The sequence below is a fragment of the Natrix helvetica genome (genome assembly GCF_964273705.1).
Source record: "Natrix helvetica genome assembly, chromosome: Z".
In the NCBI taxonomy this organism is placed as follows: domain Eukaryota; kingdom Metazoa; phylum Chordata; class Lepidosauria; order Squamata; family Natricidae; genus Natrix; species Natrix helvetica.
In genome coordinates this window covers 58,156,946-58,174,055 of record NC_138554.1, presented here as the reverse complement: position 1 = coordinate 58,174,055, position 17,110 = coordinate 58,156,946, and the positions used below count along the sequence as shown (strand labels likewise).

The window sequence follows — 17,110 nt, the reverse complement described above, 5'->3', positions numbered from 1 at the left end:
ACCTAGAACACTTTGGGCATTCCTGAAAGTGAGGCAAGAAACAAGTGCTAGGCTCATTTAATTAGAGTACTAAAGAAAAAAGGATTAAGATGAATATACTTGACCGTGTTTGATCATTCATGCTGAAATTAGGCAGACCAATTTTGCTAAACTATCTAACAGGTTTGCCTTACCCCAAGAAAAAAAAGTGTGAGAATGCCCACTGCACTCAGATGCTGTGCTAGAGTTCCTTGTTAGGCAAGAGTAGATTTACTTTCTCATAAACATCTGGAAGATTGTGTGTGTGTGTGTGTGTGTGTGTGTGTGTGTGTGTAGATTCAGAATGATAAAATAAAAGTAATGGAAGAAGTACGTGTAGAAAGGAGAAATTTACAGTGGCATTAGAACTTGCATGATTGGACAAGTTAGATAAGGGCAAACCATGTTGAGATGAAAAACTGAGTTTCAGTGGGAAGACTGAAGTGAAGCTTATGACTAGAAACATCAGCTCTGGGTAGAAGTTGACCATGCTTTTGGCAGGGACAACCTACCTAGGAAGCAGTTTGTCAGGGATGCTAGACCTGGATCATTTAGGGCTTCTGATCTCGGGATCCTTGCCTGCAGCAGCTTGGCAAATCTCCCATTCCTACCAATATAGGAGGAGATGCTCTGTTCTAGCCTTCTATATCTCAAAGACATAGTAGGAAAAGGGGGAAATTTAAAGATCCAATAAAAAACCAACCAGAAAAGGACTAGGAGAGAGTTTCTTTAGATGTTTAACTAAAAGTATGGTGAGGACTGTTTCCAGCCAGCTTCCCCATCTTGATAGTCACATAAATTGAGGCAAAGACTTTCTTGAGCCTACTGAAGAGTTCATTAAGTTCAGAATGCAGCCAGTTCAGTAGAGGGTCTCTGCATTGCTGCTCCGGGGTCGCTTGATCTTCTCAATATTCTTTAGAATCATGTCATGCAGAGTCACCTGGAAGGAGAGAATCTGGTTGTTAGTTTTTCCACCTGACTTTGGCAAGTATATTTGTTTAGCCATGAGTATCATATTTCTCTCCAGAGAAACTCAGAACAGTTGTTGCCCAACAACTTAACATTCTATACTTCAATAAATGCAAGTTTGTTTGGGAACTATTGAGTTAAAATTAAACCAATTTCATGGACTCATGGGCTTCCCACAAATGTTTCTAAGATACTATCAATTGAATAGAGGATTCTTTTCACGAAATTATAAAAAATACAGTGGTGGAGAACCATAACAGTGATTCAAATAGGCTTGCATTTGAAGTGTTGACCTGAATCATGAATGCTGTTGTAGTTGAAAACATAAATTGCCATATCTATGATATCTACCAAGAGTGCAATACCACAAGATTGAAGCTGAAATAGAAAAAGAATACCCTACCTACCCTACCTTCAAATTAATCAATATGTTACAGTAACATAGCCTTTCCTGGTCCCATACTTAACAAAAGTCATCAGATTTCAACTCCCAAAATTTTCAGTCAGTATTGTCATTTGCCATTTTCTTCTCCATTTCCCAATATTTTTGATAAATGAAAAGCATTTCTTTGGCAAACACTAATGTTCCAGACAAGAATATCAAAGAACAGTCCTGCCATCAGTTACAATTTTGAAATTTTATTCCAGTAGATCTGGTTCCAACAACATGGAAGTACATAGTGCCTCTCCTGTCTATCATAATGAGTAATCTTCATAGTGTTTGTCCCCTTTATTTTCATCATTTTAACACATCACAATAACTATGATGAGAACAAGTTGTCAAAAGACCTGTCAGGTTTACAAATGAGAAATTTGGAATTGCATTTCCATTAGCTACTCCTATAGTACAGTATATGAAAGAAATACTGAAGTGAACACAACACAACGGTATAAATTAGCTGCATGGCCCATGATTAAATATGTTTTTTCTTTCAATTGTTAAATGCTATATGAGTAGCAATGGCTATTAGTTGGCTTAAGAGTGCAATTCAAGGTGCTGATTATTATCTAAAAAGTCCTACATTACTTAGGGCCTGATTACCTAAGATACTAATTCCTGCTCATCAGTTAAGATCTGGCAGAATGGGTGTGTTCTAGGTCCCCTCTATTAAATCTTGCCATCTTATGGGATCTAGGAAGTGTACCTTCTCTGTTGTACCCCCACCATGCTGGAATCGCATCCCTCAGACATAAGCATGGCACCCTTTCTTCTAGGGTTCTGGAAAGGTTTGAAAAACTGGCTTTGACCCAAGGGGCTGATGGGTTTCTCTTGTTGTTTGTCTAAAGGCCCATTTGTTTTATGGATTTTATTAGAACATTTAATATCTTTAACTGTTTTTTACATGTTTTTTTTAAATTTTATATGCAATCCGGACTCCACTGGGATTGGGTGGCCAATAAATTTAAATATACAAATGAAAGCATTAATAGCAATAAGCAGATAAGCATTTCAAAGGCCTTATTTGAGAGAAATGTACTTAAATTTCACATTATTGATGATTTCAATAATAAACTAGTGTTAGTATTTAGGTTTACTTGGGTTCTATATATGTACACTCTTTAGTTTTTTGAAAACAATTTCGATATTTCTTTCACTGAGAAAGAAAAAGAAAGGGTTCTGTTAGAAGACTTTTCACATTTGATTAATTTTTGATCTGAAGCAATTTTAATTCATTGTAGTTTTCTCAATATAACATAAAAACATGTAAAATGCCCAAATAAACCAGGGAATTTCTTTTTAAAAAATCTGTACAAGTAGCATAGCTAATTGATCATGTTTTTATCATTATGCCCTGGTTCAGAAACTATGTTATGCCAGTTCATTTAAATATGGTTTGTGGAAGAAGCCATAATAGCCTTGGGTTACATAACACACTCTGGTTTGAATTAGGTTTAGAATGTTATGTGTGCCCAGGCTGTAAATTCTACATATTATGTGAATAGAGTAATATTTCCCATTTTTATGTCCCCCCCACCCTTGCAAAAAAAAAAAAAGCATGGGATCTGCTTAAAATAGGTGATCTAATTATTAACTAAGTAAGCAAAATATCAATTATTCTATTCTTATTTTTCATTACATTCTTCAAAGAAACTACTCAGACTGATCAATGCTAGATATGAATAGAAATTAAATCACTTAAGCACTTGTCTGGTATTTGCAAATCCAAACAGATTCATGTTATCTGAGGGTGATTCCTTAAATAAGCAGTGGGACTGTTCTACAATCAAGAAGCCTGCACAATTATATGGAGCCACAAAGCCAATTACATGTGGACTGTGCTTAAATATCTGTTTATGTTTCTCTAATACAATACATTACACAGAAATAAGTTTTACTTCTTATTTCTTTGTCTATTTCTTGTTTTGTTAAAAGATATCCAAAGATTTGTTTTATCTGTTAACCAGCATATATTTTACTGTATTTTACTGGACAATACTGACTATTATTCTAAGATGGGCAGCAATCACAATTGCATATACAGTTGAATTATAGACTAAAAAGTATTTCTTTTTTCCCCACGAATAATTTCAATTTCTTTCTTAAGGCTTCCAGTATCTATGCAATTTGTTACTCACTAGCTTGCCTATATTAGTATTATTTCTTAGAAAGGCCATATCACCATATTTCTTTCAACAAGAAGTTAATTGCTAATTGCTTCTGCTGGACAAGTGATACATCTAAATAAATAATCTAAAACAACAGCACAAAAATACAGTACTCAACATATTATTTATTTGCAACTTCCAATACTTCTCACTTGACTATGGTAGCTAGGAGTTATAGGAGTTGAATTCAGCAACATACAGAGGTCAAAAGACTCTTACCTACTTTTGTGACAGGAAACTCTTAATTCGTTAGGAAAAGGGATATTATCTTCCAACTTGGGAAGAAACAACAGTAACTTACGTATTGATTTCTGAGCTCTGAAATGATGAGGCGGAGACTGATGTATTCTTTTTCATCCATTTCAGTCACTGTGCGGCGATAATCTTCCTAAAGAGACAGTTATTTAATCAGAACCATTCAGTCCAGGGCTGTCAAACTTGCTGCCTGTGGGCTGGATGTATCACATGCTGGCCACGCCCACTTTACCAAAGGAGGGGAAAGTTGCAATACATCACGTGACAACGCTGTGACAATACAAGCTTGACACCCCTGATGTAGTCCCTACCAAGCAATAAGTAGGAGTGAAGAATTTTTAGGATCTTTCATTATTACTATATTACTGGAAGCTCTAGTACAGATTTCCCATCTCTGCACTAAGACAGCTTGTAGCTAAGGAGTTTCATTCCATCTCTCAGATTTAACAGTACAAAATTCTGTCATGTTCTCAGGGTTTTCATAAACAGAAAACCAACCATTTCTGGAATATTATTACCGTATTTTTCGCCCTATAGGACGCTCCGGAATATAAGACGCACCCAATTTTAAAGGAGGAAAATCTAGACAAAAAAGATTATGAACCAAATACTATAGTAAAATATTTTATATCAACTGTATAAAGTTAACAGCAGTTTAAGAACAATTTTATGTCAACCATGTAACATATTAAGAACTATCTTTACTCTCATTAACAGTCAGAGCAAGAAACAGCAAGAAATCCAGAAATGAAAGAACTGTCAATATTACCAATATGTTCTTCATTTCCCCTCCCCACTTAGATTTCATCTGGTGCTCTCTTATCCAGCCATATTTCATCTAGTGGTCTCATAACCCCTCATATCTCATCTGGTGCTCTCTAACCCCCATATTTCATCTGGTGGTCTCTAACCCCCTCATATGCATCTGGTTTGAGTGAATGCTGCTGGAAAGGAGATTGTAAAAACTCATGAATGAAACTCATTTAACAATGCTCTTGCTTAGCAACCAAAACTTTGGGCTCAATTGTGATCATAAGTTCTCTTCCTCTTTCTTTCTTTCTTTCTTTCTTTCTTTCTTTCTTTCTTTCTTTCTTTCTTTCTTTCTTTCTTTCTTTCTTTTTCTTCCTTCTTCCTTTCTTTCTTGTGTCTCTCTCTCCCTCTTTCTTTCCTTCCTTCCTTCCTTTCTTTCTTTCCTTCCTTCCTTTCTTGTGTCTCTCTCTCTCCAACGTTCTTTCTTTCTCTTTCTATCTTTGTCTCTCTCTCTCCCTTCCTTCCTTTCTCTCTTACTCTTTCTTTCTCACTCTCCCCCCCCCCTCTCACACACACATACGTACCTTCCAGTTGGCAAAAACTTCTGTTTTGCCAGCTGGGAGGCTGGCAAAGAAGCCTCGTTTTCCCTGCCGCCCGTGGCATTTCACTTGCTGCAACTCGGACAATGGGGAGGTGGGAGTAGCGCTGTCCGGGTTGCAGCAAGAAGAAGGATCGGCTGCGGGAGTCCGGCGGAGCCGCGCGGAGCCCCGGGGAGACGGGCTCCGCGCGCTGCTCTGCCAGACTCCCGCAGCCGATCCTTCTTCTTTAGGGGTCAGCGGATGATCGGCAGCCCGGCAGAGCAGCGCGCAGAGCCTGTCTCCCCGGGGCTCCGCGCGGCTCCGCACGCTGCTCTGCCGGACTCCCGCAGCCGATCCTTCTTCTTGCTGCAACCCGGACAGCGCTACTCCCACCTCCCCATTGTCCGAGTTGCAGCAAGTGAAGTGCCACGGGTGGCAGGGAAAATGAGGCTTCTTTGCCAGCCTCCCAGCTGGCAAAACAGAAATTTTTGCCAACTGGAAGGTATGTATGTGTGTGTGAGAGGGGGGGGGGGGGAGAGTGAGAAAGAAAGAGTAAGAGAGAAAGGAAGGAAGGGAGAGAGAGAGAGACAAAGATAGAAAGAGAAAGAAAGAACGTTGGAGAGAGAGAAAAGGTCTTTGCTCCCTCTCTCTTGCAGCAAGCCCCGATGCAAAAAAACACCAAGGACTTGCGAGTGAGTGACAGGGGCGGAGCTTCCGGGTTCATTGACCAACCGGCAGAAACCCAGCACTGCCCAGGTGGCTACATTTGGCCTATAAGACGCACCCAGATTTTCACCCTCTTTTTTGGAGTAAAAAAGTGCGTCTTATAGGGCAAAAAATACGGTAATTAAATTCTAATAACTAGAATTAATAATAATATTATTAATTAAATTCTAATAACTAGTCTTATGTGAAACCTTCAGAATGGAAATCTGAAGCAAGGATGTGCACTTAGGGTAGGATTGTGTAACTTTTTCCAATTGTGGAAACGAAAGGAGGGCTTTTTTTTTTCGTCCAGTGACAAGGGCTGCAAGTTAAGAAAGTTAATCACCATTTTTTAAAATATTTTATACTTTTACCCTAAATCTCGAGAAAATAGTTATCCAGCAATACAATTGTTTCTAGGGGTTTCCCACTTTTTATCTAATATAGATCTAGGCACTTTATTCATAATATTATTTCCAAGGAGAACACACTCTAGAATCTTTTCAATTATTTCTAATCCACCCAATGGTCCTAAATCTAATTCAGTAGTCAATTTAATATCTCCACTTAACACTTACCACATGAGGATATTTTGCTATTTTAGAAACCAACTTTGCTCGTGTGATGTAGTATCTGAAATAAAAGGGGGAAAGTGCTACAATGGGTGGTGTAAGTGACACACAATATATACTCTGGAGAGTTACCCATCTAGAAAAAACTTGAAATGCTCTGCAAGAAGATACTCACCTAGAGATCTGGTCTAAATATGAAGCTGCCTCACTCTCCACAGTTCGGAGCTCCGCCACAGTCTCTTCCTGCAAATAAAGAAGCCAGCAATATTAAGAGAAGACTTCAAACTGAGGATAATTATAATTGGCTACACCCAGACAGCATTTAGAGGTAGAATACAAGACTTTGTTTAGCAACAGTAATTGGGGCTTACAGCTTTGTTAATTGAAATGGTTGCTAAACAGGAAATGAAGTGCAGGTAGTCCCTGACTTACAACCATTCACATAATGATGATTCAAAGTTACAACAGCAGTGAAAAAAGTGACTTATGACCATTTTTCACACGTACAACTGTTGCAGCATCCACAGTCATGTGATCAAAATTCAGGGGCTTGGCAATTGGCCTGTACTTATGACAGTTGTGGTGTCCTGGGATCACATGATCATCTTGACAACATTCTGTCAACATTGACAAAGTCAATGAGGAAGTCAGATTGACTTAACAACCATGTTACTAACTGATCAACTGCAGTGATTCACTTAACAATTGTGGCAAAAAACGTCATAAAATGGGACAAAATTCACTTAATTGTTTCGCAATCAAGGACTACCTGTAATTGGTATTGCTTTCTTTTCTTTTTCCCAATCCCTGCTGGCTGAAAGCTGAAAAGACCTATCAGTTTCATACCCTAAGCCAGCGATGGCAAACCATTTTTGGCTCGCGTGCCATAAGTGGGGGGAGCACAGGGGGGTAGTGTGCTGGCATGCCGCACCCATAATGCAATGCTCGACCGCCCAGTGCGTATGCGCGCGCTACAGGCGTGACCCCGCCCATTATTTGCATGCTTTTTTTGCCCTCCCCAGGCTCCAGAGGCTTTATAGGAGCCTGGGGAGGGCGAAAACACCCCCCCGGAAGCCCTCCGGAGGCTTCAGGAACCTTCAGGACACTTCCCTAAAGCCTCCGGAGCAGTCAAAACGAATCTCCGAGCAGTCGGATGAGAATAGCTGGGAATTATAACCAGGTCTACATCTCAGCCAAAAATAGGCTAGGCATGGGTGGGCTTAAAAACACAATTACTATACATGCATACTTCTCCCCCCCCTTTTAAAAAAAGGAGGAAGATGTAAGTTAAAATTAAATATGTATATTGAAAAGTAAATATAAATACCAACAACATAAAATGGAGCTCGCTCCGAAGCTGAGATACACAAGTAAATGAGATGAAGAGTATGAAGTAAAGGAGTGAGGTAAGGAAAGAAAAGAGGGATAGGAGAGAGGGGGGAAGAGGAGGAGAGAAAGAAGGAGTGGAAAGGGGAGAGAGGAAAAGGAGAGAGGAAGGGGAAGTAGAGAAGAGAAGGACAATAGAAGGAAGAAAGGAGGTAGGGAGGAGGAGGAGAGAGGGAGAATAAAGTGATGGATAAGGTACAAATATGGTGTATGGAGAGCAGAAGAGCCAATAATTGTTTAATTGTTCTTGGGAGTTGATGATAAGACAAATTGATGTAAATATTTAATAATATAATACGATGTTTGCTATGTAACAGTATATATGTAGTTATATGTTATGTAAATGACAAAATAAAAAACTTTATATAAAAAAAAGGAGAGAAAGTTCCATCCACAGTATTTTATCCATAGGCAAAATTTCCCAGAATTATCTCTTCAATACTCAATTTACCTGAATAGAAACACCAAAGTTGTTTCCATCTTCTATCCTGGGAATCAGCAGTTGTACCCACATTTTGACCTGAAGAACAAAACAGCATGTTAAAGAATTGCTATCCTTCTGGATAGTCTGCAAATGTTTTGCTAGCTGAGCTCTGCATGAAACATTTGCTTAACTGAGAGGCCACCTGATCACTGTAATTCTCATCAATCAGTTAAAGAGCTTTCCAAAAGGAAAATATTAAGTTTTTGCACTCTGCAAACCTCCCAAAAACAGGCCCATTTTTTAAAAAAAGGCATGAATAGCCTTGGGGGGGCTTGCAGAGTGCTCCTGAGGGGGGCAAAAACGAGCAGAAAACGGCCCATTTTTCGTCAAAAAAAATTGCATCCATACCCTTATGGAGGTTTATTAGGTGCTGCTGGGGGTTGGGGACAAAAAATGGGGCATTTTTTGCTAATATCTGCTTTCCCCAGCCCCCAGGAGCTCTCCGAAAGCCTCCATAAGGGCATGCACGGCCATTTTGGTGAAAGGGGCGGGGCTTTGGGAGGCAAAGAATGCTGTATTCAGTGTATAAGACGCACCCAGATTTTCAGCCTCTTTTTTGAGGGAAAAAGGTGAGTCTTATACTCCGAAAAATATGGTCATTTTAAAAAATAAAACAGAGTACTAGCAGTCCTTGACTTACAACCACAACTGAGCCTAATTTTTTTGTTGCTAGGCAAGACAATTGGTTAAGTGAATTTTCTTACAGCTTTCTTATGACAGTTGTTAAATGAATCATTGCAGTTGTTAAGATAGTAACAGAGTTGTTAAGTCTTATGGTCTCCTAGTGGCCAGCAGAGTTGGCAGCAGATTCGGACAGTGAGGAAGTTGGGGAGGAACATGGGCCAGTCCTGGAGTCTGACGAGGGCTCTGCATCGGAGGCAGTGATGGGGCCAGGGTCGTCTGACAGTTATCAGCTGCCTTTGGAGCCTGTTTCTAGTGTGTGCATGTGCAGAGTTGCCAGACAAAGAGAACAGATAAGGAATAAGAGTTGACTTGGGAGTAAGGCCACAGGTGGACGGTGAATGCCCTCCCCCAGAGAAAATAAAAGGGGAGGGAAAGGGGAGTGGAGATTGCAGGAGACAATTACTTTGCTTAATTGGTTCGTGACTCTCCAAGCCTCCTTGCCAAGTTTTGAAGATATCGTCCTGGCAGCTCTCCAAGCCAAATAAAATCTGTGACTGTAAATTTACCCTTGAAAGGCTTTGCTGGATGTGAATGAGAGGAATTCAAAGTAACTTAATAAAAAGAGGTTTTGTCAGGACAAGGAGTCTGCTTCGTCATTTGGGGAAACCTAGGTCAGAACATTGCTTGTCAGGTGGTTTCAAAAGGTGATCTTGTGCACTGCATTCATCATAAATACATGCCAATTGTCAAGTATTTGAATTTGTTCACATGATCATGGGAAATGCTGCAACAAATTGTGTGGAAAATGGTCATCCGTTACTTTTTTGCATGGCATTGTAATGTCACTAAATGATTGGTTGTAAGTCTAGAATTACTTGTAACTAATGTTGCCTTAATATAATACCTCTGCAAAAGATATCCCAGAGGTGCAGAGAATATTTATTGAATTTGTAAACTGCAATTTCAGAAAAGCATTTGATTTTATCTCTCCCCTCTTAAAAGCAGCATGTCTAGTAATTGTTTTGTAAAACAGAATCTCATAAGGCAAAAAAGGCAAACCAATGCTTACTGTATTGCACTTCTCAATCAGCAGCCGAATCTCTGGTTTCACTTTCTCAATGATGTCCACCAGTTGCTGGTTGCTCTTCAGCATACCATTAGGCATGACAAACACTTTGGTACCTAGTGCCATAGAAAGAGACTAGTTGTAGGTCCCGCCAGTTCCTGCCATCAAAGGTTGAAGCAGGGGTGGTGGTGGACAAATGGGCAGTGTGAGTGTGTGTACGTGATGGGAAATAGGGACAGGTGATGAAGACCAGAATCAGGTTTGTACCAGAGACATCACCAATGGGAAAGAAATGTTTGTACCAGAGACATCACCAATGGGAAAGAAATGTTTGTACCAGAGACATCACCCTGGGAAAGAAATGTGAATTGCCCACACCTCAATGTTCTCATAACTTGGCGAGTTCTGATTGGTGAAGCATGGACTGGTTGCAGGAAACCTTTTCTGTATCTTTTTCATGTTGAAAACCTTAGAACTAGCCTGAATTTACTGCAACCAATTTCCTTAATAAAAAAAAAAACTTTTGCTTCAACTTAATGGAGTCAAGGGTCTTTCTTTCATAAGGGACCGAATTGGGGCAGGTCTAACACTAGTTACTTATTCCAGGGAAGCAAGCCACCCCAATTTCTTATGGAAATTCAAGTCTTTTTTCCCCATTCCACTTTTAATCCAATTTTTAAACACTATAGTGCAAGTGTTGATCTCCGGTTGAGGTTATGGTAATAAGTAATCAACTTCCATTCTTTGGATTACATCCAATTCTGGGATCCTACTGTTCAAATTATACAGAGACACTGCTTTATACAGAGATAGAAAAATGGCATTTCAGAGGATAATTTCAAATTCCAAAAAGCTAATCAAATATTAAGCAGCCAGTTTTAACATGCATTTTGTTCATAGTATGTCTGGATGCAAAATAAATATACATAACATTTGTGGATTTTTTTGTTACCATATCAATGTTTTAGGATTCTGGACAGTTTTACCTACTTTGTGTTCTCAGTGATTTCATCAATTAGGACAAACTTCCAAAAACCAAATTGGTAGCCAATAATTAAATAACACAAAATCTACCTTGGAAGGTCTCTTCACAGTCTTCTAATTTTCGCTTTTTCATATTGGACTAAAAAAGAAGAGAGGAAATATTATATACATACTCTTCCTTAAGAGTAGCCTCAGGATACAGATGCTACAAAGCACATAATTGCTTCAAATGCCAAAAAGCTTTGTTCTCTCTCCAGTTTATCAGCAAGTATAATTAATATAGTTATGTTAAAACAACATAATCAATCATTAAATGTTACGAACAGATGACCAATCTTACCCCATCCAGTCCATCGTGACTGTTTGTCAGCAGAATTGGGTCCGGAACAGGAAGGTTCATGTCTGAGTGGATTTGTGTGAGATCATGAATGTTCAGAATGGGATCCTAGGGCAGAATATCCAAAAGAGTGAGGTATTTATGCTCAGGAACAGTATCCAATGCGGTATTAAAAGCTAATAACTAACAGACTGTTATTTGATAATGTATCATTCTTGAAATAAAGGTATCATTCTCAAAATAAAGGAAATAAAGCTCTTACCTTAAGGAACCCATCAAGTTCTAAAAGCTTCTTTGGGAAAAAATTTGCCACTAGATCCTCAGCCTGAAAGAGAAAGACCACTAACTACAATGCATGAATTATTAATACAATTGCTGATTCCACAAAAGGAAGGCTAAGACCAAGCCTTGGTACGGATCAGGAGAAAACACCCAATAGATAAATGCTAGGAAAGCTGAGCTACTTCTAAAGATACATAACAAAAGTCCTACAATTTTCTGAGGTCAGTAAGCCCTAAACTATAGGGAAAGCCTTTTTTATGACAATCAAAAGCAAATGTAACAATCTGAAGCCATATTAGTTTTCCAGTATTTGAGGGGCTGCCGCAAAGAAAAGGTCAAATTATTCTCCAAAGCTCTGCCCTAGTCAAGTCTGTTCTTTGAAATTGCAGAAATCAGGCACTTACTTCACTTGTGATTCTCTCCCTAAAAGAGTCTACCTGCAAAAGAGAAAAGGTTTAGCTTAGTACAGCATATCTGAATTAAGAGCAACATCATCACCCCAAGCACTTTATCTTTGCTTACCTGAATAAATTACAATTCTCCTCACAAATACAAACTTCTACTTGCCAGTGATATTTTTGAATCATTGTTGCAGAATATAAGGCATATATAATAAAACAACTAGATACTACAAAACCAACAGATACTTTAGAAGAGTATTAGATTAAAATAATTTTAAATGATTTTCTATGTATTAGGGCCCAGTATAACCCGCTTCTCAAAATTTCACTGTTTTTGGAACCATACACATGTAAGTCCTCAACTTACAACAACAACTAAGAACTGAATTTCTGTTGCTAAGCAAGGCAGTTGTTAGATGATGATTTTACTTTTTGCCACCATTGCTAAGTGAATTATTGCAATTGTTAAGATAGTAACACGGTTGTTAGATGACGCTGGCTTTCCAATTTAACTACTTATTAAGCGAATCACTGCAGTCATTAAATGAATCATATAGTCATTAAGCAAATCCAGCTTCCCTAGTTGATTTTGCTTATCAGAAGCTGACTAGGACAATCATAAATGACAAAAAGTGATTCTAAAATGCTGTAACCGTGGTAAATATGAGCCAGTTTGCCAAGCACTTGTATTTTGATCATGTGACTATGAGACTATTGCAACAATCATGTGAGCACTGGTCCTAAATGACTTTTTTCAGTCATTTAATGAGTGTAAATTGAGGATTACATGTATCACTTTTGCTTCCTACCTAGTTTGATTTTGTACCATTGCTGTTACGTTTGCTTTCATCTATTTTTATTAAAAAAATAATTGCAGTGCATATACTGCAATTATATACACACACACATATACATTTTTATGACAAGCGGTGAGGTGGCCTAGAGGTTAAGACATTTGCCTCTCATTTGGAAGGTTGAGAGTTTAATCCTAGACAACGACAGACGGTTCTATCAGGGCACAAAGAGAAAATATCTGCTGTGAACTCCATGTAGGCATCAGGAAGACCACCTAACCAGTAAATACCCAGCTCCATTCAGTCACCCCAACAACTCTGAATTAAGGGATTGCAAAATTGTAAAAAGGAAAAAAAAAATCATTTTTTTTATGCTGCCCATCTTCCCTCCAAGATGGATTTTAAAATCAGTCTGTATAAAATAGCACGTATATTCACAAATCTATAGTTTGTGAGATATTTCTTACCAAAATTATTCTTTCAGGAAGAGAACCATTTTTTTTACTTCTTTTTATTTGTTCACATTACTGCTTGAGCTAATATGAATTTTCTCCAATATTTCAAAAATTCATTAGTTTCTACCTAAACCACTGTTCAAATTATCATTCTTCCATATTGAAAATATTTTTACTAATTTTTATCTTCTTGCGCCTTGACATGCTTATTATTCTCAACTTTTCTGCTTAATTTTCAATTAGGTTGATCACTTATTCCCTTTTTTCCCAACATGATCTGCTTTTGTTTTGCATTAAATTTTAATGACTTTTCAGCCAAAATCCTAGAAAGACTAACCTAAGTAATATCATATTGAACTGAGTGGCTTTATTTTTTACTGACATGTACAAAACTGAAACATACTCTCCTATCATGCCTTGGTTTATCTTCATTTGATCTGAGTTCTTTTTAACTTTTCCCAATTCAAAAGTCTATCATTTCATTAAAGTTGCAATATATTCTTTTATCACATATTGTGTCTTATCCTTCAAAATTTCTGTCAACAGATGTCACCAAGGTCTCCTACTTTTACAATTATTAGAACTTTCCTTATTAATACTATATTTGATTTTTCTTAATCTCTTCCTAGATTAATTATATTTTGTTAATGTTAACTTCTTTTAGTTTCTGCTAACTAAAAGTAAGTTCTCATCTTTCCCCTTTTAAGAACAGCAGCAAGAACAAGTAGAATCTCAAATGAAAATGGTGTCAATAAATTTTATTTACCATTATCCTATTGTTCTATAGTGCATTTAGAAAGTATTCAGACCACCTTCACTTTTGTTAATTTTGCTATGCTGCAGCCTGATTCTATAGTTGAAATTTTCTTTTTCTCATTAATCTACACTCAGTAGCCCATCATGACAAAGTGAAAACAGCTTTAGAAGTATTTGTAAATTTATTAAAAATAAAAACCTGAACTATCACATTAACATAAGTATTCAGACTCTTTGCAACATGTGAAATTTAGTTCAGGTGCCTCCCATTTCTTTTGATCATTGTTGACATGTTTTCTACACCTTGATTGGAGTCCACCTGTGGTAAATTACTTTGACTGGATGTGATTTGGAAAGGCACACACCTCTTTATTGAAGACCTTACAGCTGACAATGCATACTGCAGCAGAGCAAAAGCCATGAGGTCAAATGAACTACCTGCAGAGCTGAGACAGGATTATTTCTGCTGCATTGAAGGTTCCTAAGAGCACAATGACCTCCATAGTTCTCAACTGAAATAAGTTTGGCACAACCAGGACTCTTCCAGGAGCTGGTCACATGATCAAACTGAGCAATCAGGGAAGAAAGCTTTAGTAAGAGATGTGACCAAGAGTTCAATGGTCACTCTGAGCTCCAGAGATTCTATGGGAGATGGGACAGAGATCCAGAAGGACAACTACCATTGCAGCCCTCCACCAATCTGGACTTTATGGCAGAGTGGCTGGACGGAAGCCTCACCTTGGTGCCAAACACATAAAAGCCAGCTTGGAGTTTGCAAAAAAGCACCTGAAGGACTGTGAAGAACAAGATTTTCTTGTCTTGTAGTCAGAATTCTTTAAATGGTAGGGTCCCATAAAAAATTGAAATACATAGATATAGATATAGATGATGCAGTAGAACTTGCTGTGCTATTTATATTTTAAAAATTGGAATTGCATTTTACAGTCAAAATTAATTTTAATTTTATTGGTGAATAGAAATAAACAATGTTAACATTCTTCAAAATGTATTAAATTTCATTTTATTAATGTGATGAGGTATCATTAATAAAACAAACATTATGGTAGAACAAAAGAAAAAATAAAGAAATTGGAGTGTTCTTAATGTATTTTTTTACTTGAAGCACTTTTTAAAAAAACAAATCTGGTTTAAGTTCATCTTTTATACACTTCTGGCAAAAGGCTCATTACATTCTATTAGTCTTTGTTGTTGTTAGTTGCGAATTCGTGTCTGACCCATCGTAACCACATGGACAATGTTCCTCCAGGCCTTCTCTGCCTTTTGGTACTGTCCATGGGGTTTTCATGGCAAAGATACTGGAGTGGGTTTGCCATTTCCTTCTCCATTGGATCACATTTTGTCAGAGCTCTCTGCTATGACCTGTCAGTCTTGGGTGGCCCTGCATGGCATAGCTCATAACTTCATTGAGCTATACAAGCCCCTTTGCCACGACAAGGCAGTAATCCATGAAGGGGCTGTTAGCTATTTTTGAGCAATTTTTAGGATTGAATTATAAAGAAAAATTTAAAAACTGCATTCATAATTAACATTACATTTACATATCTTTCTTAAAATATAAATCCAACACCACTGGTCAAAATGATTTGGCTTAAAGTCTGCTGTTTTATTACAGCCACTAAAAGGAATCCATTTTACTTTACACAATTTTTTCACCCATTCAATCACTTAAAGGTGAGAAAGCTGGTGTATAAATTAAATAGGATTTTGAAGCATAAAGTTATATATATTTATCAGAATACAATTAATATTGTGTGCAAATCTTTTCCACATATCAGGATTTACCTTTGAAATATATACAACCATAACTATTGCAGATTCACATTTTTATTTTCTTTCACAATTATTCATAAGTATTCTGTAATTACATTTTGTCAATAATGTAATTTTGCTTACTTACTAATCTGCAAACTAGACATACTGAATATTACTTTTTAAAATTCAATTTAAATGAATCCTATTTAATACTATAAAGTATTAAATAGGATTCATTTAAATTGAATTTTAAAAGTAATATTCAGTATGTCTAGTTTGCAGATTAGTAAGTAAGCAAAATTACATTATTGACATAGTGGAAGACCTATAATAATGTCAAAATCAAATGGAACTACCATTTTACCCAGTAACTTTAAAAAAAAAAACTGTTTATGTGCTGTATTCAAATAGTAAATTACCCCATACAGCCTTTATAGAATAAAACCCTACAGAACATTTGTTAAAATCAAATTATTGCTATAAAGCTATACATCTAGGCTTTGCAGGAAGCATGATGGCTGAATAATTAATAGTCTTGAATTATGTTCCTAGATTATATAAACTGGGGTGCTTTTCAAGGCAAATAAATATCCCATCCAGGAAATGTATGAAACATACAATTTTCGTAGAATTCAATAATCTCGCTAGATAAAAAAAATATTATATTCTAACGCAAACATCTGGTTTTCATTGCCATGGGAAGCTGGAATGGTTGCACTGCTTGGCGGCTTTTAACTCCCATGAGTTTGTCGTGTTTGTTGGGCTACAACCTGCGTTAACTGTAGAGGAATTTGCGGTTCCTCTAAGCAGACTGGGTGACGAATCCAGTGACGCCCTACCAGTGAAGCGCCCAACGGCAGATCACTTGATCCAAACACGTGCCATTCAACGGATCTGTGGCTTGTCGCTGTAATACAAAAAAACTACCATGCTTGGATCACGTTCGACTGGCAAAAATAGTCGCCGTGGCGGCAACTTGTCTGGGTTGACCTTCTGTAGCACTTTGCACATGCCTAAAGGCACGCTCGCGGCGGGCTTATTAGGACTTCCCCCTCCTCCTCCCATACCTTGAGCTTAACTTCTGGGTCCACTTTGAGCAGAGAGGCCATAGCGGGGCGGGGAAGCCAATTTTCCGAGCCAGATCTGTTTCCTTTTATTCCGCGCGCGCGACCACCTGAGAAAACCACCGGCTTCGTTACCGCCGGAAGTGAGAACATAACGCCCCGCCACCGCCCTTTCTTGGCCAATCACAGGACGCGATTTTAGCCAACGTGATTGTTCCTTGAGCCTTTGTCGGACAGGCCTTATCCGGTG

General features: G+C 37.9%; 1 protein-coding gene across 1 annotated transcript; it reads right to left on the bottom strand.

Moving 5' to 3' along the window:
• Nucleotides 1-739: 739 nt before the first annotated feature.
• PSME3 (proteasome activator subunit 3) lies at nt 740-17,109 on the bottom strand. Its single transcript, XM_081969778.1, has 11 exons — nt 16,864-17,109; nt 12,022-12,054; nt 11,598-11,660; nt 11,339-11,443; nt 11,089-11,137; nt 10,018-10,130; nt 8,292-8,360; nt 6,630-6,697; nt 6,461-6,515; nt 3,896-3,982; nt 740-958 (listed from the first exon to the last, which is right to left on the bottom strand). The coding sequence occupies exons 1-11, from the start codon at nt 17,011-17,013 to the stop codon at nt 878-880; spliced, it is 873 nt and encodes a 290-aa protein (XP_081825904.1). The 5' UTR covers nt 17,014-17,109; the 3' UTR covers nt 740-877.
• Nucleotide 17,110: the final 1 nt, after the last annotated feature.

Coding starts and splice junctions, on each gene's coding strand:
- PSME3 (XM_081969778.1), bottom strand. CDS start 17,013: ATGTTCTCACTTCCGGCGGTAACGAAGCCGGTGGTTTTCTCAGGTGGT. Junction 11,661..12,021: donor GGGAGAGAATCACAAGTGAA/GTAAGTGCCTGA, acceptor TTTCTCTTTCAG/GCTGAGGATCTAGTGGCAAA. Junction 959..3,895: donor CAGAGCTCAGAAATCAATAC/GTAAGTTACTGT, acceptor CTCTCCTTCCAG/GTGACTCTGCATGACATGAT.